The following is a 21,588-nucleotide window of genomic DNA, read 5'->3' on the forward strand; positions in this document are numbered from 1 at the left end:
TGCCTGCCTCTGCTTCCTGCCTCTGCCTCCTGCTGCCTCTTCCCCTCTGCCTCCCACAGCCTGCCATGACCCCTTCCCACCTCCTGCAAGCCCTCACAGCCTCCCTGCCCGTGCCTGCTGGCAGTCATGCCCCATCTCATGCTGTTGAGGCAGCTCCCACAGGAGGGGGAGGTGAACTCCGGGAAGGTCTGGGTGCCTCAGGACATCCCTGATGCTCCTTATCCATGGGTCCTTCTGCCGGGGGTCTCCCCATGGTACCCACCTCTGCACACACCACGGCACCCGCTGGTATCACAGAGCAAACAGCCTGGACACCCTGGGCCACATCCTCGGCCTCAGTTCCTGCCAGGCAGGTACAGGACCTCAGGAACTCACGCTCCCACCAGCCCTTCCCCAAACGTGACTCTGCCGTGGTGGTGCCTGGCCCTGCTTCAGCTGCTCCTGGGGCTGGATCCTGCCGTGTCCAGCGGGCTCCAGCTCAGCCGGCCGGTGCCGGACCGCGGCTGTTTGCGGTGTCGCCGCTGTGTTTGCGGTGTCGCCGCCGTGTTTACAGTGCACACAGCCGCCGTTTGCTCCCGGGGGCCGAGCGGTGGCGGTGGGCACGGCATGGGCACAGCGAGCAGCGTGGCTGCTCTCTGCTGGCAGCGCTGGGCAGGCCCTGCCGTGTCCCTGTCCCTGTCCCTGCAGGGTGCTGCGGCTGTGCCCACGTCCTTCCCCCTCCATCCGCTCACACAGAATCCTTCTGAACACCGGCACAGCCCTGGAGCCCTCCCAGCCCTTTCCGTCAGCCCTGACACTGGCAGCCCCTTATTTCCCCACTCTGGATTTGCTCAGCAGTGCCACATCCTTCCCCAGAGCATGTCCCCATATCCTCTTTCCCAGGAGGAGCTGCCAGGGGCTGTGTCACCTCTCCTGCCATGGGCACAGCATCCTTGCACAGATACTGCCACAGCTCTCCCGGGCTGGCTCTGCCACCCCCTCACCAGCGCCTTGCAGAGTGCAGACAGGGCTGTGAGCACACGAACATCCCTGTCCACCCAGGTCACCTGCAGGAGGCAGGTGGGTTCCCGGGTCCCTGGCCCACGTGGGCAGCTGGACGCGGCAGGACACAGCCATACTGGGACCTGTGGGGCTGGCCCTGCTGTTTTGGGATGCTTGTTTTGGGCTTGGCTCCTGTGTATTGGTTTATGGCCAGTTTAAACCAGTTCACAGCTGTTATAAGGTGTGGGATGAGTGGGATCCTGTGAGTGCTGGAGGGGAGCTCACGCCTGTGGCTGCCCGTGCTGGTGGCCATGCGAGCCCACATGGCCGGGACGGGTGGCCCGGCTCTCCGGGCAGCAGACAGCTGCTCACAGCCCAGACTGGAGCGCAGCAACCCCGGAGCTCCCTCCCAGGCTTTCGGCTGCAGCATCTTCCCCTCCAGCACGGCCACAGCGGCCCGGCGAGCCGGTGCCGCCCTGCAGCGGGAGGAGAGGGGGGACATCACCTGCCCGCTGCTCTTCATCCAGCTCAACCAGCTCCTCAGCACCCCGGAGGGGCTCGAGTGGAGGGAGATGGCCAGGTAGGCACACCTGCGAGAGCCAGGCTGCTGGCCCACGCTTTGGGAGCCCAGGGCATGTCCCAGCCTCAGCCCCAAGGCAGGGCTCTGCCCCGCCAGTGCCCAGCTGGGCTAATTTAATTTCATGGCAGAGGGCAGGATGTCAGGCGGGTCAGGCTCAGCGCCCTTCCTCCTGCTCCTCTCTGTTGCCTCTCCAAGGCTGCAGGGGCTGCACCGGGGCTGGGATGTCCCCATGGCACCCCCTCCACCCCCGGCAGGGGCACAGGGACAAGGGCCACGGCAGTCTGGGGACAGCAATGGCTTTTCACCCGGGCTCGGAGTGTGTGTGGGACCGAAGCCGCCGGGCTGCGGCTCTCCCGGCAGCCAGCCCCGCACGCTGCCCCCGGCAGGAGCCCGCAGCGCCGGCCACGCTCTGCCCGGGCAGCGCCCACCCACGGGGACAAAGGGAAGCTCTGTGTGTGCCCCGCGTTGAAATATTTGGCACGGCCCGAGCGTGAAAACATCTCAAGACACTTCTGTTCTGACTCCAGCAAGTGTTGCTAATGGCAGAGCCGCCCCCAGCCCAGCTGGGGGAATGACGGGCTGGGAGCAGCCCTGCAGAGAATGGCAGGGGGTGCCGGGGGGTGACAGATGGGACACGAGCCAGCACCGTGCAATGGCAGCCCAGCAAGGTGAGTGTGTCCTGGGCTGCACCACGGGCAGCAGCCTGAGCAGGGGGTGCTCCCCTGTGCTCTGCTCTGCTCTGGGGAGACCCCCCTGGGGCACCACATCCAGCTCCTGTTGAAGCACATCCAAAGGAAACCATGGAAATGATTCAAAGGCTGGAACAGCTCTGCTATGGAGACAGGATGAGAGAGGTGGGGTGTTGTTTAACCTGGAGAAGTCAAAGCTCAGGGGAGACCTCAGAGCCTCTTCCAGTGCCTATAGGGGTGCAAGAGAGCTGGAGAGGGACTTCGGACAAGGGACTGGAGTGGCAGCACAAGCAGGAATGTCTTCCCACTGCCGGAGATCAGTGTTAGATGGGATATTGGGAAAAAATTCTTCCCTGTGAGGGCGGTGAGGCACAGGGTGCCCAGAGCAGCTGTGGCTGCCCCATCCCTGGAATTGTCCAAGGCCAGGCTGGAGGGGGCTTGGAGCAAACTGGGATAGTGGAAGGTGTCCCTGCCCATGGTGGAGGGCCTGGAATAAGGTGAGTTTTAAAGTCCCTTCAAACCTGAACTATCCTGTCACCTCATTATGAATGGATCAGACCTTGGAGAGGTGAGGTCTGCAGGAATGGTGACATGACCATCTTGTCTGCCTGGCTGCCCCTACACCATGAACCAACTGCAGGCCCCTCTGAGCCACCCAAACCCCTCCCTGCCAGTGCCAGCCCCAGGCTAAGCTCAAAGATAGACCCAGGCTTTAGCTCCCACTGCTGGCACGGGGCCTGCCCTGTCACTGACCCCCTACATCTCCCTGGGCAGGTGGATCAGGTTTGAGGAGAAGGTGGAGGATGGTGGGGAGCGCTGGAGTGCCCCCCATGTCCCAGCTCTGCCCCTGCACAGCCTGTTCCAGCTGAGGACATGCCTGCAGAAGGGGACACTGCTCCTGGATCTGGATGCCACCAGTTTCAAGGAAATAATTGGTACATGAGGAATGCAAAGGTCATCTCCTGGGATGGGCTGGTCACCAGAGAGGGACAGGCCACCAAGAGGTGCCTATAGGACAGCACGATGGGTGACAGCTGGGTACCTGTAGGGGCTCTCTGCTACTCCAGCTAAGGGGACATGGGCAGTGAACCAGGGGCACTCAGAGCTGTCCCTGTCCCTGATGCAGACAAAGCACTTTGTGAGGAAGCAGAGCTGCAGCCTGCACTGAGGGAGCGCCTGGCAGTCCTCCTGCTCCTCCAGCCACAGCACCAGCCCACAAAATCCCTGCTGCAGCTCCTTGCTGAGCTTGGTGTGTCTCCCTGCCGAGGTAGGAACCAGCTGTCCCACCAGGCATCCTCCCACTGCCTCCAGCCTGGGGTTGTGCCCATGCTGGCTGCTCACCTGCACATGGATTTTGCTGCTTCCTCTCTTTCTTTGCAGGGAAAGGCAAAGGCAGGTCCGAGCCCAGAACCCAGGTCTCCAAAACACCTCTTAAGGAGCAGGTACAGCAGCATGGAGCTGGGCTGGGAGCAGCTACTGCATCCTAAATGCCCAGCCACAGCATCCTGAGTGCCCAGCTGCTGCATCCCTTTCCTTTCAGCTCAGGAACAGATTCAAGAAGAAGGTCCCACCGGGGGCTGAGGCAGCCCACGTTGCTGTCGGGGAAGTTGAATTCCTGGAAAAGCCCTTCACTGCCTTCATTCGCCTCAGGCAGGGGGTGTCCCTTGGCTCACTGGCTGAGGTTTCTCTTCCAAGCAGGTAACAGAGCATGGCCGATGGCTCTGTGCCCTCCCCCATCCCTGTCTCCCCATTTTCCCCCACACCAGACAAGGCTTGGCTTGTCCAAAGCGAAGGGAATGGCACCCAGTCCTAGAATCCTCTCACTGCTTCCCCTCCTGCTTCTCCCAGCTCCTTAGGAGCACTGCAGAACGGGCTGAGTGTGGAGCATCTGCTGGGGAGCCTGGAAGGGACACCCCCAGGGTCATTCCCACTGGGCTCTGCATTCCCTGTCCTCAGCTGGCTCTGGATGCTCTCCACCTACTGCCGGCAGCGGGATGCGGGTTTTCAGGAGACTCCTGTCCTCCCGCTGCTCTCCTGAGTGCTGAGATGGGGTGGGCGGAGAGGAGCAGGGCAGGAGGTCCCCATGGTTCCCCCGTGGTCAGGAATGCATCCCCCAAAGCCGTGAGGGGAAATGGACAGTGAAGGTACCCCGGGCAGTGTGCCTGCCTTCAGCTGGGGACTGCCTGTGGAAGTGCGCTGAGGAGGCAGGCGGGGATCAGAGGGACATTGCCACCTCCTGGTCACTCTGCCCAGAGCACCCGGCCCCAGGAGCTGGGAGGAGCAGGACAGACACCCAGCCACCTCTGCTCTCTCCTCCGCGGGAGTTGGGGGTCAAATCCCCGGCAATGCCCCAGGGTCTCGAGGCATACCCTCCTGCCCTGCACTTTCCTGACCGGAGGGCAGGGAGACCTTGCCCCTGCCATCCCTTTGCCCAGGGTGCCCATCCCCTTTGCTGGCCATGCCAGGCTGTCCCACAGGTGCAGCCACTGCCTCAGGGCTGTCTCTCATCCAGATCCATCTCTAGGGTCTTAAGGTTTTTCCATCACCTTGATGCACCAATCCCATGTGGCACCTGTCACCTCTTGTCCCTTTGGAGCCAGCTCCAGAGGCCTCCAGCACCTGGGGGTTCTCTCAAGTCCCACTTGCATGGCCAGAAGAGTTTCCCTGCCCCCTCTGTGGGGGTTTGCTCAGGGTACAGTCACTGGAACTGCTTGATAATCTCAGGCTTTCAGGACTGTAACCATTCCTGCCAGCTTTGGAAAGGTGTGGAGGATTTGTGTGGATTGTCCCTCTGGAGATTTTGTACCATACTCTCAATTTTGGGATTTTACCATATCTTATCAAGGGCTCTGAGCTCTCTTTCCAGTCTCCTCCCATGTCCCCAGAGCCCTGTCAAACCTGCTGCCTGTGCTGCTGGCAAACTCTCCTTCCCTAACACACCAGCATCCTGCCTGCGAGCAACATTGCCAGGAAAACGATGCCACAGACACCTCCAGCTGAGGATTCCTCCTCCTCTGCCCCAAAGACCTGTTCCCCCACACCTCCCAGTCTGATTTCTGCAGGCCCTTGTGATCCAGCCAGGCTCCTGGTGTCCCATGGTCATTGTGAGGTTGCCATGCAGTGGCAGCAGATATTTCACACACGTGTCTTGTGTTCTGTCCCCAACCCCACTTTTAGGGTGGCAGAAGCCCCCAGACCTTCCCAGCCCCCATCCCCACAGTCCCCCCCTGAGAGAGGCATCCCCTGGAGGGCAGAGGGCTGCTCTGGAGATGTCCTCTCTTGCCACAGGTTCCTCTTCATCCTGCTGGGCCCTCCCAGACTGAAAGCCTACCACGAGGTTGGCAGGGCCATGGCCACCCTGCTGACAGATGAGGTGAGCCTGGCACAGCACCCACAGGGTGCTGGGTGCCATCCCACAGGGATGGGATGGGCCTGGAATAGGGACACCAGGACTCCTCTGCAGGCTGCAGTGGAGGGCAGAGGATGGGGCAAGCTGGTGGCACCCCTTGCCCAAGATAAAAAACCAAAAGCTTGGGTGGGTTTGCAGGATGTAGGGCCCCTGTTGTCCTGAAGAGGGTGGGTTTGTTTCCTGGTGATGGCTGCAGGCTGGGAGGAAGTTTCCAAGTGGATGAATGCAGGGACATGGTGGTTAAACTACAGCATCTCCCCACAGCTGTTCCAAAGAGTTGCCCGGCAGGCTGAGCGCCGAGAGGACCTCATGGCAGGGATGGAGGCGTTCCTGGATGAGCTGGTTGTGCTTCCTCCTGGCAAATGGGACCCTGGGGCCCGAATTCCTCCACCGAGCCATCTGCCAGCTCCACGCAGAAGGTGGGCTGGAGGGAGGCACCCCAACCCCTGCCAGCCCCTCTGCAGGCTCCTGCAGGGTCACTTCTGTCTGTGACACTGGAACCTCCATCTCTATGGGATGGAGCTGCCCAGGAGCCAGGGGGTCCTCCCAGCCAAGCCCCTCCACAGGTCCCTGTTTTGGTCCCCCTGCTGTCCCACCTGGCAGTGGGTGGCAAATCCCCTCCAAAGGGAGCTGATGGGAACACTGGGATGCAGCTCTTACATGAGAAATTCAACTTCTGAGCAGGACACCCTAGGCTCTGCCCAGCTCCTCCACTAAAACCAGTCCTGCAAGGGCTGGCTCCAGAGCTTGCCAGAGGAAATCATGGTTGAGTTGGAAAAAAGCTTAGAGGATCATCATCTGCCATATCTCTTTCTTTCCTGATCTTTCTCCTTTCCATTATCAGGGGATACACAGGCCCTGTTTGCACCCCTGTCCTCTCTCCATTCTCCCTTTCCTGTCCCAGTGTCCCCTAAATGCAGCTGGGTCCTGAGGGTCCCAACCTGCAGCCTATTGTCTCAGGCTCTTCTCTGCCACAGGACTGCTGTGGACCCACTGGACCAGCAGCCCCATGGAAATGGGGACATGACAGCAGCTGGGGACAGAGCCAGCCCAGGGCACCCACGCTCTGGGGAGGAGCTGGAGAGGACAGGCAGGTCAGTGTCTGCCAGGGCACTGGGAGGTGCAGCAGGTGCTGCATTTGGGGCAGGTCACTGGTTTCTCATGGGGCCACCATGTCCAAATCCGTCTGGGTTCCTGTACCCAGGGGAAGGGACAATCCCTTGCTGTGGGGATTCTCTGTGGGGTCTGCTCTGACACCTCCCTCCCCACCCCAGGCTTTTTGGGGGGCTGCTGCGAGACATCCAGAGGAAGGCACCGTGGTATGGCAGTGACTTCACCGATGCCCTGCACCCCCAGTGCCTCTCAGCAGTGCTCTACATCTACCTGGCCACAGTCACCAATGCCATCACCTTCGGGGGCATGCTGGGGGATGCAACTGCGAACATGCAGGTCAGTGTGGCCTGGGGGGCCTGGTACCAACCCTGCTCAGCCCAGAGAGCCCCTGGATGCCCAGCTCCTACCAGCATCCCCAGGACATCCTGAGCATTGTCTGAATTCTGCCTCCTTCCCCCGTGGTCCCCAGCACCAACCCTGTATTCTGTGCTGTTGTGGGAGGCAGGCCCACAACCCTCCTCCCTGCCATGTGCCTGGCACCTGGCACCCCTTCCCTGCATTTCAGGGGGTGCTGGAGAGCTTCCTGGGCACAGCCTTTGCTGGTTTCATCTTCTGCCTCTTTTCGGGCCAACCCCTGACCATCCTGAGCAGCACCGGCCCCGTGCTTGTCTTTGAGCGCCTCCTCTTCTCCTTCAGCCAGTGAGTTCAGCGCCAGGGACGGATCCTCAGCCCCTGTGCCCCAGCTGGAGCATGGGCCACCATCTCTCCAGGCAGGGGTCACTGGCAAGGCTTTGAGTCACCCTTTCCCCCAGGGATCACAGCCTGGACTACCTGGAGTTCCGCCTCTGGATTGGGCTCTGGGTGGCTTTTTTTGGAGTGGTGCTGGTGGCCACCGAGGCCAGTCACCTGGTGGGGCACTTCACCCGCTTCACTGAGGAAGGCTTCTGCGCCCTCATCAGCCTCATATTCATCTATGACTCCCTGAAGAAGATGCTGAGCCTGGCAGATGCCTTCCCCATCAACTGGCACTACCGGCTGGACAACGTCACCTCCTACAGCTGCACCTGCAACTTGTCCAGCCCTGGTGAGCCCCAGCAGCCGTGGGCTGGCTGGCTGGGTGGGGAGCAGGAAGCTGCTGCCCCAGGATGCCACTGGGAACCTGTTTCCTGGCTGGAGGAGGCTGTTTAATACCATCCTTGCCTGCGTGACCATATTGCAGCGTCCTCCACTTCCCTCCATAGTCTGTCCATCTATTCCTGAATCAGACAGGGCAGTACATGGATGTAGGACAGCCTTGGCCCATCTCCTGTGCCTCCAGGATGGGGGATGCCAGAGGCTGGAAAGGGGCACCTGGATGGGTTCACTCTGCCATTTCCAGCCCAGTCTGTAAATCAGGGGCTGTTTGCTGGGGCTTGAAGTCATGACCCTGGAAATGAAATGACCCACACTGACCCTGGAAATGGAACCTGCACCATGTGCCAAAAACACCAGTGCTGGCCAGCATGGGATCAATGGTGCCTCTGAGTGGTGCTTTAGCCATGCCCTTCATAGGGACATCCCCCCCTTGGTGCTCCCTGGGCATCAACCAGCCCCAGGGCCTCAGAGGTCCATGGGACCCCATCCAGCACCCTGAGCCCTCAGGAAGAGCCTGAGTACCCGGCCTGATGACAGCATCATCCCAGTCATCCTGATGAAACCAGTACCAATCTGCCCCCTGTCACTTTGCAGGTCACATCTCTGCAGGGAATGACACACTGCTGCCCTCACCCCTGGCCTGGCAGGTACAGCCCCTGCTCCCAGGCTGCTCCCAAGGTGTCCATGTGTGACCCCTCCTCACCACCCATTTTGCCCCTGCAGCCTCCTGCCACCCCAGCAGGGCTGAGCAGGACCCAGTGCCTGGATCTAGGTGGGCATCTCCTGGGCACCAGCTGCCAGTACGTGCCCGATGTCACCCTCATCTCCTTCCTGCTCTTTGGGGGCACCTTCCTCCTCTGCACCGCCCTCAAGCGATTCAGGAGCAGCCGCTACTTCCCCGTGGGGGTGAGCATCTTTCAGCCACCCCAGTGCCATGGCACCTGTCCCACTGCTGTGGGGATGGCTCTGGGTGCTGCACTCTGCCCCCAGTCCTGCCAGCCTGGCCAAGGCCTCTCCCCCTGCAGGTGCGGAAGCTGGTGAGCGACTTCGCCGTCATCCTGGCCATCCTGGCCTCCTGTGCTGTGGATGCTCTCCTGGGCCTGGAGACCCCCAAGCTCCTTGTCCCCAGCGAGCTGAAGGTGCCAGCAGGGTGGGCACAGCACTGTCATGGTGTGGGTTTGTGCCCACCATGGCAGCCACCCCACTGTGCTGTCACTGTCCTTCTCATCCCTGGCTCCAGCCCTACAGGGGCGCAGGCTGCACCCCAGCAATGAGAAAGGGTTGAACACAGCTGATCCCATCCCATGCACTATAAATAACCTGGCTCAGAGCTGCACTGTACAGATCACTCTGGAGCAAGAGCCACAAGCTCAGCTCCAGGCTTGGGCTACTCACCCTGGGTGTGGAGCAGGGCTGGCAGTGCCCCAGAGCAGCCAGGGCTCACCACCACCTCCTTGGGCTCCCCATCATCGCTGCCCAATGCCACCTCTTCCACTTGCTGGCACAGGCACATGCCCAGCTCCTGCCTTGTGGTGCCCAAGAACAACACCCTGCTCTGTCACAGCCAGGTTGTCCTTGTGGGGGGCTGGTGGGTCAGTAATATCCCCAGGGTGAGTGAGGATGCTCTTCCACCTCTGAGATGTGGCATCCCTGGGTGCCTGTAGGGCTCCAGCCTGGGCACCTGGGGCTGGTCCCATCACCCCACTGCACTGCACACCCCACATGTGGGTGGCAGCTGCCATGACCCTTCTGCTCTCCACAGCCCACAAACCCAGCACGGGGCTGGATCGTGTTCCCCTTTGGAGCCAACCCATGGTGGGTGTGCCTGCTGTCTGCAGTGCCTGCAGTCCTTGTCACCATCCTCATTTTCATGGACCAGCAGATCACAGCTGTCATTCTTAACCGCAGGGAGTACAAGCTGCAGGTGAGCAGGGGACAGGGAGAAGGCAGCACCAGCCAGTGAGGGAGGACCCAGGTCCTGGCTGGGGAGAAACCAGGGGAAAGCAGAACCCCAAATGGCCAGGGAAGTGGGAAGATGCCCCCAGCCCTGCTGCCTTTTCCGCTGCAGAAAGGAGCAGGCTTCCACCTGGACCTCCTCTGTGTCTCCCTCCTGATGGTTGTCACCTCTGTCACCGGCCTCCCCTGGTATGTGTCAGCCACTGTCATCTCCCTGGCACACATGGACAGCCTGAGGAAGGAGAGTGCAACCTCAGCCCCTGGAGAGCACCCCGAGTTCCTGGGCATCAGGTGAACAACCAGCCTGAGCTGAACCCTTTCCCTATGGCCATGAAAACTGCACAGAGCAGAGAGCCTGGAGCCAGGAGGGCAGGTAAGGGGTGGGCTCCCAAGGCACCTGTGACACCTGTGACACCTGTGCTGCCACCCACAGGGAGCAGAGGCTGACAGGCTTGGCTGTCTTCATCCTGATGGGAGTCTCTGTCTTCATGGCCCCCGTGCTCAAGGTAGGAAGCCTGGCTGGGGTGGCCATACCCTGCAAGGCTGGAGGCTCCTCACCCTGAGCCCTAGAAGCAGCACAGGAAGCCTGTGTGGCAGGCAGGGAGCTGTGCCCTGTGTGGGTATGGACTGCACCAAGGGCTTGTGTCCAGTGCCACAGGAGGGCTGGCACACAAGGCACTGTGGCTCCATGTCACCTGCCCATCCTCCCCATGTGCACTGGGGTCCTTGTGCTCCCCAAACACACCCCAGCACTGCCTCTCCACACTGCCACGTGGATGATCTGGCTGCTGCTGGCTTTCACCTGCTGCCACTGCCATGCTGGGAAAAACCCCTCCAGTGGCCCTGCATTACCTGTGGGCAGACAGGAGGTCTCTTTTCCTCCACCTCTTTCCTCACCTCCCAAGGTGAGGGAAGATAGAGGGTCCTCCCAGCATCCTCACCTCCCAGCTGGATTTGATGGAAGAACTGTTAGATGGATCAGGAATTGGCTGGATGGGCATGTCCAGAGATTCACAGTCAGTAGCCCAGAGTCCACATGAAAATTAGTAACAAGTGGTGTCTTCCAAGTGGACAAATACTGTTAAATATCTCCATCAAAGACATAGACAACAAGATGGAGCACATTTGCAGATGGCACCAAGCTGAGGTGCAGTGACACCCCTGGGGGCTGAGATGCCATCCAAAGGGACCATGCAGGATGTGGCTCATGTGAACCCCAAGTACTGCTGCCAATAAGGCCAGGCTGGGCTGGAATAAAGGAGGCACAGCCTGTGGACACACACAGAGGTTTTACAGGAGAGGCCTCTGAGCAGGCACAGACCCCAGGACTGCCCTGCTGATGCCCCTCCCCACTGCCTTGCAGCACATCCCTATGCCGGTGCTGTACGGGGTGTTCCTGCACATGGGGGTGACGGCCCTGAACAGCATCCAGGTGAGGGGGGGAGGGCTGCACGGGGAGGGGGTGCTTTGGTTTTGGTGCTTTTGGGTGGGGAGGAGGGGCTGTGCTCAGCAACAGCTGCCACTGCACAGCAGAGCCTGGATTTCAGCTCTCCGCGGTGCACAGAGCTGTCTCCCACCAGGCCCAGGACAAGGAGGGAGAGGAGGGACCTTTCCAGGGCAAAGAAAGGGGAAAAGGAGGCCTCTGGGATGCTGAGCAGCAGGAGAGACTTGTGCACTGCTGGATCAGGTGGTTTGGGAGAAATTGAACCAGTGGATAACACAGACTTGCTCTCAAAGCCACAGGGAACTCCTCACCTGGGAGCTGCAGACAGAGCTGGGACAGGACAATCCTTTGGTTCTGGTGTTGTTGCTCATGTAGCAGTTCTCTTCTTTTCCCAAGAAACCAACAGAGGGGAAAAAAATCCCTATTCCAGAATTATCTACACCACTTTTTCCTCTAAATAGTACAGTTTCCTTGCAATTACCCTGCTCTAGATGACAGGCTGGGAAACTCCCACCCTCCCTCTGCTTGGGAAACCCAGAGTTGTGCTCTGGAGGAGGCTGCAGCAGTTTCCTGTGAAGTAAGGGGGATCAAGGGGCGTCATCTCTCAGTTAACCCTGTGAGGGGCAACTAGACTCCTTTCTGTCCTTTCTAGAGGTCTGCTTGGAAAGTGCTCCCCTGGCCTGGGGTGACAGTGGCCCCATGTCTTGCAGACAAACTCACTGGCCCAGGCATCAGCTGGGGCTCAGCACAGAGGGCAGGAGGGCTGAATGGTGGTGAAACCCCATCCTGCCGGCCCTAATCTCAACAGGGATGGGGTGAGAGCTGCCCAGGTGTGACCCAGCTGCCATCCCCTCCCTGCAGCTCACGGCCCGTGTGCAGCTGCTCCTGATGCCAGCTAAGCACCAGCCAGACCTGGCCTACCTGCGCCACGTGCCCCTGCGGTGGGTGCACCTCTTCACCGCCATCCAGCTGCTCTGCCTGGCCCTGCTCTGGCTCCTCAAGTCCACCGTGGCCGCTATCATTTTCCCAGTGATGGTATGACCCCCCTGGAACCGGCGGCACTGCTTTGGGCTGGCTGCTGCCCACCCTGGGCATCATCGGGCCTGGCACGGTCCTTTGGGAGGGAACATGAGCGGGGGCTTTGCCACCAGCCTTCACCCCCTGCTCTGGGGCTTGGGGCTGTCACCAGGGGCTGAGTGACACTGTAGGGCCGGGGGGGTGACAGGCCAGCGCCCTGGCATCTCCGGGGGTGCCAGAGGTGTGTGACAGAGGGACGCTGGCTGTCCCCCGGCCCCAGCGGTGCTGACCCGAGCCTGGCCCGGCCCCAGCGGTGCTGACCCGAGCCTGGCCCGGCTGCAGCTGCTGGCGCTGGTGGGCATCCGCAAGGGGCTGGAGCGCATCTTCTCCCCGCACGACCTGAGCTGGCTGGACGGGCCCGCGCCGGGAGCGGCGGGGACACAGCCCCGGGAGCGGCCGGAGCAGGGGGGCACAGCCGAGGAGGTCGGTGCTGTCCTGGAAGCCTCGCTCGGCCACAGCCGCCCCGGGGTCGAACCGCTGGCGCGGGGGCGCCCTTGTGGGCGCGGTGCGGGCCCTGTAACCTCTGCTCCCCCCACAGTGCGAGCCGATGCAGCGCCCGGGAGCGCAGATCAATCTGTCCGTGAACTAGGCCGGGCGGGCCGGGGCAGCGGGGCCATCGCTCCGGGCCGGGGCTGCGGCACCGAGACCTCCGGGAGTGGCCGAGACCCCTGAGGGGACCGAGACCCCCGGGCCACGTGGCCGTGCGGTGACGTCACAGTGGGCGTGGCCGCTGGAGCGGAGAGCCAGGGCGCCCAGCCTATGGCGGCCCGCTCCCGTGAGGGGGCGGGGCCATGGGGAAACCGTGCCCTTCGCTTTGATTGGCAGCTCCGTGACCCAATCGCCGCTCGGGACAGGCGGGCGTGTGACGGTGCCTCGCGCTGACGGAGTCCTTCAGATGGGTTCGAAGGGGAGGCGGGTCCAGGGCATTTAGAAGCCAATCGAAAGACGCCAGACGCCGTGCGTTATGAGCGATGTACCTTTTGGCCAATCAAAACCGTGATTCCTGAATGCGCTTTGATCGACAGCTCGCTCGCCCCATTGGCGCCCGCAGCTCCGCCGAGGCAGATGATTGATGTCCCAGAGAGCCAATCATAGCTCGGAAAGTTCAGGAAGCGAGGCCGGGCGAGCGGGGCGGGGCGGCGCACTCTTACCGCCTCGGCGTGCGCTCTCAGGGCAGCATGCTGGGAGCGCGTGACGCGCCCTTGAGTGGCGGGCGCGACGGCCAATAGCGCGCCGCCCTCGGCCGAGCGCGCCCAATAGGCGTGCGCGGAGCGGCGGGGGGGCGGCGCGGCGGCCGCGGCCGGGTAGGGTGTGAGAAGTTAGTGGCGCTGCCGCGGTGCCGTGAGGGGACGGAGACGGCCGGGCCCGGACCAGCGCGATGCTCACGGACGGCACCGCCGCCGCTGCCGCCGACGAGGAGATCGACTCGGTCGCGCCCCGCGCGCCGCCCGCCGCTGCCGAGCCGCCCGCCGCGGCCGGGCCCTCCCCGCTGGGCCTGCGGGCCGTGCGCCTCTTCGGGGAGGCCGGGCCCGGCGGGCCGGGAGGCCCCGGCGCGCCCGCGGCCGGTGAGGCCGCCCTCGACTTCAAGCTGGCGGCCGCCGTGCTGCGGAGCGGGGGCGGCGGCGGCTCCGGCAGCGACGAGGACGAGGTGTCCGAGGTGAGCGATCCTGGCCCGCCCTCCTTCCCCTCCGCCGCTTCCTGACAGGCCCGGCCGGGGCCCGCCCGCCCTCCCGCTCGCCGCGCCGGCCGCACCGCACCCGCTCGTCCCGGGCCTCCCGCCGCCATGGGCGGGTCCCGGCGGCCCCGCACGGCAGCGCGGCCCGCGGCCGGGGAGGAGGCAGCGGCCGCGGGGGTCTCGCCCCGCCGCGCCTCCCGGCGGCCCGGGAAGGGCCGGGGGCGGCCGGGCCCAGTGCGCGCCGCGGCCCCGGAGCGGGGTGAGGATGTGACCCGGCCTCACGGAGCCGCTTCCACCTGGGAGCGGGCTTGGAGGGGGAGGCGAGATCTGCACCCGGCGGAGAACAAAGTGAAGCGTCAGCCCCACTATTGCTGCCCTGCACTCGGGATGCTCAGACACGGATCAATTCCTGTACATATAGCTGTACACACACACGCTTTTATGCAATAGAAATATTTCTTAGCCAACAAAATGGAAGAGGGTAGTCGAGGTGTCTTCCTTTGATCTTCCAAACCTGCGAAGAGGTTTAAAGGGAGGGTGTGGAGGAGGGACGGGGGCCTTATCCCAAGCCAAATGGAGCGTTGTTGGACCTGTAAACTGGCATTTAATGCTGCTTTATGTAGCCTAGGGAGAGAAGGTAAATGAGGGCTTTTATCTGTCATTGCCGTACCAAAGGGTGAATCTTCGTTCCTTAGTAGTCTCTTAGCAAAAGATGGGATCCCAGCTGGATCCCAGCCCTTATATATCTTTAGTGGAAAGCAGGAGAAAGTGGCTGCTCACTGCTTGCAGGCTTTTCCCAGTTCCTCTGGGCTTCTGCAGGAGGAAGAAAACAGCCAAGGTGATACATACCATTTTTAATTTGGAGGGCAAGCCAGTGTACTTAGGATGTGTCCTTGTTCCTTCTGGAGAGATGAAAGGAGAGGAGCCTGCACTCATCCTCCTGTGGCTAAATTTTTTGCCTTCTATTGATGTCCATCTTTTGTCCAGCCCTCCTGAAACCTGAGCCAGGTCTTATCTGAATAAAAAAAAAAGTGATAAAACTGGGGCAGTTCCACATTTGCTCATGACTACCTAAGCTACATTACAAGTGGTGCTAACAGCAGGACATTTAAACTCAGAATCTAATGGTCAGGCAGATGAGCAGTTGTATGTGAACATTCCTGGTGTGATTGATGTCCTGGACATCCATCATCAGTCCCATATGGAATCAGGTGTTCCAGGCCATACCTGTGTGGGGGAGCTGGAAGATCTACCATGGATAGAGCAGGACACAAGTCATCAACGAGTGTCTGCTCTCCAGGAGGTCTTGTATGTCACATTTCAATGTATCTTTGAAGATACAAAGCAGTAGCTACAGAATCTGGGAGATGATGGCAAGTGGGCTGTATCAGGGTGTTGGTGGCTCTTTACAAGGTGAGCAGAGTCCTACTTGGAAAGCTTATCCCTTTTGAACCCACCCCATGATTTAAGGGATGTGAAGATTGGATAACTAGGATGTTTACTAAGCACTCTTTTGACTAATAGCAAGTATTAAGAAAGACAGCCTATTATAAATAATGTGTCTGGGAGGTTGCCATCGAGGTCAAAAAAATAAAGGTTCCCAAACAGCTCCTTAAGTTAAATGATTCATTTAAAAAAACTTGGGGGAAAATTCATTATTTAAAATACAGACTAGAAGAAATTAATTGGAATTAAAAGAGTTGAAGTTTTCCAGCACACATGGAGAGGAGGTGGGCTAATCTCAAAGCTGAAATTGCCTGGGGAGTTCTCCTGTCCTGTGTTTCTGGTTGTGGAGAGTTACCTGGGAAAAGTTGGGTGGGAGGAATGTGCCTAGGCTGGGAGCACCAAGGGGAGAATTTCTTTTTCTTCTTCTTTTTTTTTTTTCCTGAGAGCTAAGGAAGCACCTGTTGTCAGTGGTGGGTGTCTCTCTTTGTTTGGTTTTCTTTTTTGAGCAAAGCAAAGGCAGTTAAGGTGCAGGGATGGAGCAGTGAATTCTTGAACAGCACTGCTTTGAGAAGCCAGTCAGGCACTGTTTGGACTGTGGTCCTGTGCCATGAGTCACTGATTTGGGAGTATGCCTTCAGCTATTACCAGTGGGTGGAATTAGTGAGAACTAAAAGGGAGAATTAAAAATGAAACAAAAAAAAAAGTGAGTTTTTGTCATGCTGCCTTGATCTGTTCTGTCTATTTTTGAGGCCATAAAAATAATGGTACAAAATTCTGTGGACTCTGCTATGTGTCTGCAGTGGTATTTAGGTTTTGTATCCTTGTATTGGTAGAGTTTAATATGCTAAAATAATTGGACTGGTCAAAATGGCAAATTAGTTAGAAAACCATCAGGGAAGTGCAGGACAAGGAGTATAATGAAGCATTTATCTAGAGAATGAAAAGAGCAATATATTTTAACCTTTTTCAAAATATATTGCATTTCTTAGATCAGATCTCCCAGCACTTTCCAGAGGAGAGAAGTGTCCCTATTTTACAGGTGAAGAGGGGGTGCCCCATTTATCCTGGCTTGCAGAACTGGGAGAAAATTGAACCTTTCTGCTTTCCTAGCTCCGTGCCTGCCCATGGCAGTGACCAATCTCTTGGTTGGGAAACCAAGGACTGAAGTGGATCCTGTACAGATGAGTTGTATCAGGTCCACAAGGTGCAATTTGAATGCAGCTGTGCAGAATATTTTCTAGAATTACCAGTTAAAATTATCCCATGCAAATAGAAACAATTGCAAGCTGCAGCACGTCTCTGGGCACGGAGGGCTGAGGCCAGGAGCTCTGTGCTGTTCCTGTGTAAATCTCCCTGCTCTGGGTCTGGGTGCTCAGAGAAGCTTCACCACTGGCTGAGGAATGAGTTGGTTTTAACCTCAGTGCAAATAGTTGCTTAGTTGCCTTCTAAGCTTGATCAGGGTGTGAACACAGCCTGCAACTCGTTTAGAGTGAGATTTTTGGTGTGACTTGAAGTGTATTATTACCACTCCTTGTGAATTTTGCTGGTACTTCCAGCAGTGCCAAAGGCACAAGCGTTGAGCAGCCTCCTCCAGCCTGCCTCTGAGGGCTGTAGGTCAAGGTGAGGGTGTGCTGGGGGGGCAGTGCTCATTACTGCATGTCCATGGGGGCTTTGGTGGCCACACAAAGTGCAGGTTCTCATCAAAAACCCTCCCAGCAGCAAAGTGTGGCAGCAGGAGTGGAGGCAGGTGATCGGTGTGGCTGTGTGGGTGCTCAGGACAGTTTGCTGAGCTGTTGTAAATCAAGCAGCAGAAGCTGGCCCTGCTGACAGAAGTACCAGGGGATCTGGGAGCTCGGTTCAGCCAGTGGCTTTTGGCACTGAGTGTACAAATGTAGCAAATCTCTCCTGTTCTGTAATTCAGGGCTTGGGAGGCCTTCAGTGACAACTGGAGCTCGCCCAGCCCTTGGCTATGGAGTCAGCTCAGCTCGGTTCCCTCTCCTGAGCTGCTCGCCTTACTTAAGCCTGTACCTATTGCATAAGCCTCTGGGGATATTTACATAAAGCATAATTAAAAATCAGACATAACATACCTCCTACAAGCAGTAGGATGAGTAGTTGAATGGCATGCACTCCAGAGCAGTTCAGTACCTGGAGATTTTGGCTGGGGCCCCCTCCCTGCAACCTAAAGTCTCATATTTTTTAAACTAGGTTTGAAATTCAGAGTAAATATTCAGATTACAATTGTTGTCTATTACAGTCATTGCTGCATTGTTAAACCTTCCTAACATGGATCTGCTTTGTAGATGGTGTGCACAATGCAACTTTTGACTTCTGAGGCTAACATAATGCTCAGACACTTTAATTTTCATTGTTTTAGAAACAATGTAAATTTTCAGCATTTAGTAAATTTAGCAGCATTTTCTTTACCATAAGGAATAGAAATTCCTTATGGTAAAGAAAATAGAAAAGGTGGATGCAAGTTCAGGTAGATAGTATTTAGCAGAAAAAGCTTTTCTCTGAAAAATGTAGGTTTCAGTTTAGCAGTTGATGTTTTTCTTTTGTCAGGCTCTTTCAAAGTTGAGAAGGTAAGAGATGGGGAAAAAAAGTAAAATTTTCTTCCAGGAATTATTCAGTGACTAGGAAACATCAAGGGGTAACATGTTCAGGTTTCCAGAAGTGTTGAGGTGACTCTTCAGGATGCACAGAGCTGGTTAGTAGGGTGTTCATTTATTCCCAGTCTGATTAAGCATCTAACTTCCAGAAAAATCATGGTGGGGATCTCAGGAACTTTGCCAGCGTGGTAACCAGGAACAAGCAGCATTTCTGTGTGCATGTATGGTTAATCCTATTCAATAACATTTTACAGTGAGCTCCTTTCTAAGGTTTCTTGCAGAACTTGGGTCTCCCTTTAGTGCAGCTTGACCCATTTGAGTGCATGACCTAAAATAAATGTCAGCAACTGTTTTCTAATGATAGGTGTAGAAAGTAAAGATGTGAAATACTACTGTATGATTACATAAATATGCAGTGCAACCCCTTGGTAAGGAGAGATTTGCCAAATTTAGCAGAACATCTATATTTAGGTACAAATTTGCACATTGGTTTCACCAGTCAACTAGTTACAGTCTGGTGGGGAGTGGGAAGGGTTTGTTTGAGCATTAATGCTGAATCATTAATTCTTGTGTTCTGATTTAAATTGGGGCTGCCCAGCTGCTCCCCCATGGGCTCAGTATTGGGCAGCTCTTCTGTGTCCTTGCCCTGCCTTGGAGGGTGCTGAAATCCAGCTGTAAGCACAGCTGGATGGTGCCATGGGAACATTGTCCTCTGCTCAGGGCTCAGACCATCCCTGCAGTGATCACTTGACAGAAGGGTCAGTGTGGAGGGAAGGGGAGTACACAGGGACTCCTTTTTCTGTGCGTGTGCGGCCTGGCCTTCAAAGTGGGAGCAGCTCCAGGACTGAACTGGGGTTTGTTGGAGTCCACAGTGGGGCTCAGACCCTGCAGGTGAGGAGAGCTTCCATCTTAGTAGGTAATTTTGAGTTCTTGTAACATCTATGATGATTCCTTTAAAATATTAAGCTGTTATTGGAGTAAAAATAATTCTTGGATTTAAAACAGAGCAAGTCTTGACTTACATGGAAGAAGGAACCTTAGGTTTCTTTCCCACTGAAAACTTCATGAAACAGGAAAAATAACTCCTGCATCCTGTTTGAGGAGCTTTGTGGCACTGTTCAGGTGAAGCTCTGAGGCCTCACTCTTGGCAGGGTGCTTTAATTTCTCTCCTGCAGACACTTTCTTCCCTAGCAGCAGCCCATGGGCCATGCAAACCCCAACCAAACCTTGTCCTGGTGGGAATGGCCTTCTGCTGCAATGGGACTGTGAGCAAACCTCAGAAATCAGTCATTTGTGCAAGAACTTCATTAATATAGGAGGTTTTTGCACAGTGCCCGGCCTCAGAGGTTGTCTCAAATAGAAACTTTCTTACTGGTACCTCCAGTGACCTTGGTGTGTGATAAACTAAAGATTACTTTAACTGTGAAATGATACAAATATTTCTTTTTTTGTAGCAACAGACTGCAGTAACAAGGTTGCAGCCTTTGTGCTATAAACCCAAAGCTGCTGCCTCTGACAAAGGGAGGTGCAGGTGAATTAATATTTGGATTTAGGGGTTAATTTAATTAGGATGGCATGCAATAGTCCTTATTATACACAGATATGTATTGTAATAGAACACAGATAGTTTGGTTTTTTTTTTTCCTTAACAAGTAGTTTTCCCTTTTTATTGTCAAAGTGCAGAGGTTTGATTTTGCATAGTTTTGGAGGAATGCTGAGCAAGTGAAATTTATGGAACTGCATTTTACTCTTGCAACTCATTACTTAAGAATTTTTGTCTTATGTAATGTTGATTGTTTAGAAGTTTTATAAAATATTAGAAAATTTTCTTCTTTTTTGCAGTATTGTGTATTTTCTGCTGAAGTGCAGATAGAAAACACTTACTATGATAAAACATAAATAAAAGAATTGGTCCTGTGCTGGATCCTGTTTTTTTCCTGCTTTTTGTGAGATGAGACCCTTTATTCACTTTGGTCCTTCGCTTTCAAGAGGCAACTGATATATTTTTCAAAATTCTTTTCATCTTTAGCTCTTCCAAAGCATCCCAGAATGTGTAAGGGAAGGTGCTGTAGACTGAGGGGTTACTCCCAGTTGAATTATGATGATTTGTTTGTCCAAATGCTGGTGGTGGCTGAGAAGAGACAAATGTGGCCAGGAGAGCTTTTCAAAAGTACCTTCCTGCACACCCACCCTGCAGGAAGAAAATACTCCCAAATAAAAGAAAAATAGGATATTTTATTGAGTGCTGGACAGTGGGCCAACAGAAAGTCATCTCAGATGTTTTTACCATTTCATGTGTTAGCACTAGGTTTTAGCTAGGTGCCTAATTTATTCTCCCTTGCATTCAGTTAAGCATAGGGATTATTAATTAACTAGGATTTTCTTCTAGGAAAATCCCTAAACCTGTTGAACTTTCCCCTTTCCAAAATCATGAATTAAACCAACAGTGTCACATGGCAGGCAGGTAGTAAGTCAGTCACATTTCAAAGCAAGGGAAGAGAGGAGATCAGCATTTGGGGCTGAATGTTCTGCTCCCAAACTGATCCTTGGTCATGGTGGCTGCTGAGCATCACCTCTCTAGAGTATGTACTCCTCCACAGCCTGAAAGGGAGCCAGGGAAAAAGGGAGTTTGGCATTTAGGATTTCTTAGGATAAATCCAACAGCTTAGATAAATATCTCTCTTTTAATTGTTTTTATAAAATAGTTACATTTTTAAGCCCTTGCACTGCCATATCTTGAATTTTCAGTGGTTGTAGCTTAGGCAGGGCTCTGTGATAGTTTCTCTGGAATGAGTAAGTGATGGCTCAGGAGTTGCATTGGGGTTTCTGCTGCTTTGGCAGTGGGACACACAGCCTGAAAGGGACCCAGGGGAAAAGGGGGGCTCATGTGGAAGTTTGGCATTTAGGATTTCTTAGGATAAATCCAACAGCTTAGATAAATGTCTCTGTCATAGTTGTTTTTATCAAATAGTTACATTTTTAAGCCCTTGCACTGCCATATCTTGAATTTTCAGTGGATCACAGCTTAGGCAGGGCTCTGTGATAGTTTCTCTGACATGACTAAGGGATGGCTCAGGAGTTGCACTGGGGTTTCTGCTGCTTTGGCAGTGGGACAGCATGCACAGACCTGTTTATCCAGGCCTTGAAAAGAATTGCTGCCACCAGCTTGGGCTCTGAGAGGGGCAGAAAGGCCAGGGTGATTTTCAGTTTGCTATAAGCCTCTTGATAACTTAATTAGTCGCTTTAAATGCTGAGATTCCTCTGTCTGAAATGTATAGGTTGGCCTGGAAACAGATTATTGAATTACTATTGTATTCAAGTTCCACTTGTATGATTTTTTTTTCTATTTAGGCATTGTCCCCTTGGATTGAAAAGAGATCTTTAAAGGTCATTTCCAAGAAAGTGGCTTAGAATGTTTCCCATCTTGGTTGGGTGTGAGCTTTTACGTCAGTAAACAAATGCATCTATTTAT

General features: G+C 55.9%; 2 protein-coding genes across 7 annotated transcripts in view; both read left to right on the plus strand.

Annotated features, from left to right (window-relative positions):
• Positions 1-1,292: 1,292 nt before the first annotated feature.
• SLC4A9 (solute carrier family 4 member 9) lies at positions 1,293-13,055 on the plus strand. The gene is made up of 21 exons (XM_054288274.1): positions 1,293-1,561; positions 3,025-3,185; positions 3,377-3,517; positions 3,631-3,692; positions 3,791-3,948; positions 5,539-5,623; positions 5,924-6,078; positions 6,637-6,753; positions 6,934-7,108; positions 7,338-7,471; positions 7,585-7,856; positions 8,501-8,553; positions 8,630-8,812; positions 8,932-9,045; positions 9,669-9,830; positions 9,975-10,153; positions 10,296-10,368; positions 11,226-11,294; positions 12,168-12,341; positions 12,666-12,879; positions 12,922-13,055. The coding sequence occupies exons 1-21, from the start codon at positions 1,293-1,295 to the stop codon at positions 13,053-13,055; spliced, it is 3,084 nt and encodes a 1,027-aa protein (XP_054144249.1).
• Positions 13,056-13,761: 706 nt separating this feature from the next.
• The window catches only part of ANKHD1 (ankyrin repeat and KH domain containing 1), a 100,616-nt gene continuing 92,789 nt past the window's right edge, over positions 13,762-21,588 (plus strand). For all 6 annotated transcript variants that reach the window (XM_054287636.1, XM_054287637.1, XM_054287640.1 and 3 more), the window contains exon 1: positions 13,762-14,040. In XM_054287636.1, the coding sequence (XP_054143611.1) occupies positions 13,762-14,040 (279 nt within the window). The remainder of the gene's footprint in view (positions 14,041-21,588) is intronic.

Source organism: Melozone crissalis, unplaced genomic scaffold, assembly GCF_028551555.1.
Source record: "Melozone crissalis strain CALT ecotype California unplaced genomic scaffold, PUWL_Pcris_2 ptg000061l_1, whole genome shotgun sequence".
Lineage (NCBI taxonomy): Eukaryota > Metazoa > Chordata > Aves > Passeriformes > Passerellidae > Melozone > Melozone crissalis.

What these genes read in the sequence shown, in the direction of transcription:
- SLC4A9 (XM_054288274.1), top strand. Translation starts at nt 1,293, where the DNA reads ATGCGAGCCCACATGGCCGGGACGGGTGGCCCGGCTCTCCGGGCAGCA. An exon ending in CCACCCTGCTGACAGATGAG is followed by an intron (nt 5,624 to 5,923) that starts GTGAGCCTGGCA and finishes ATCTCCCCACAG; the next exon opens with CTGTTCCAAAGAGTTGCCCG. An exon ending in TCATGGCCCCCGTGCTCAAG is followed by an intron (nt 10,369 to 11,225) that starts GTAGGAAGCCTG and finishes ACTGCCTTGCAG; the next exon opens with CACATCCCTATGCCGGTGCT.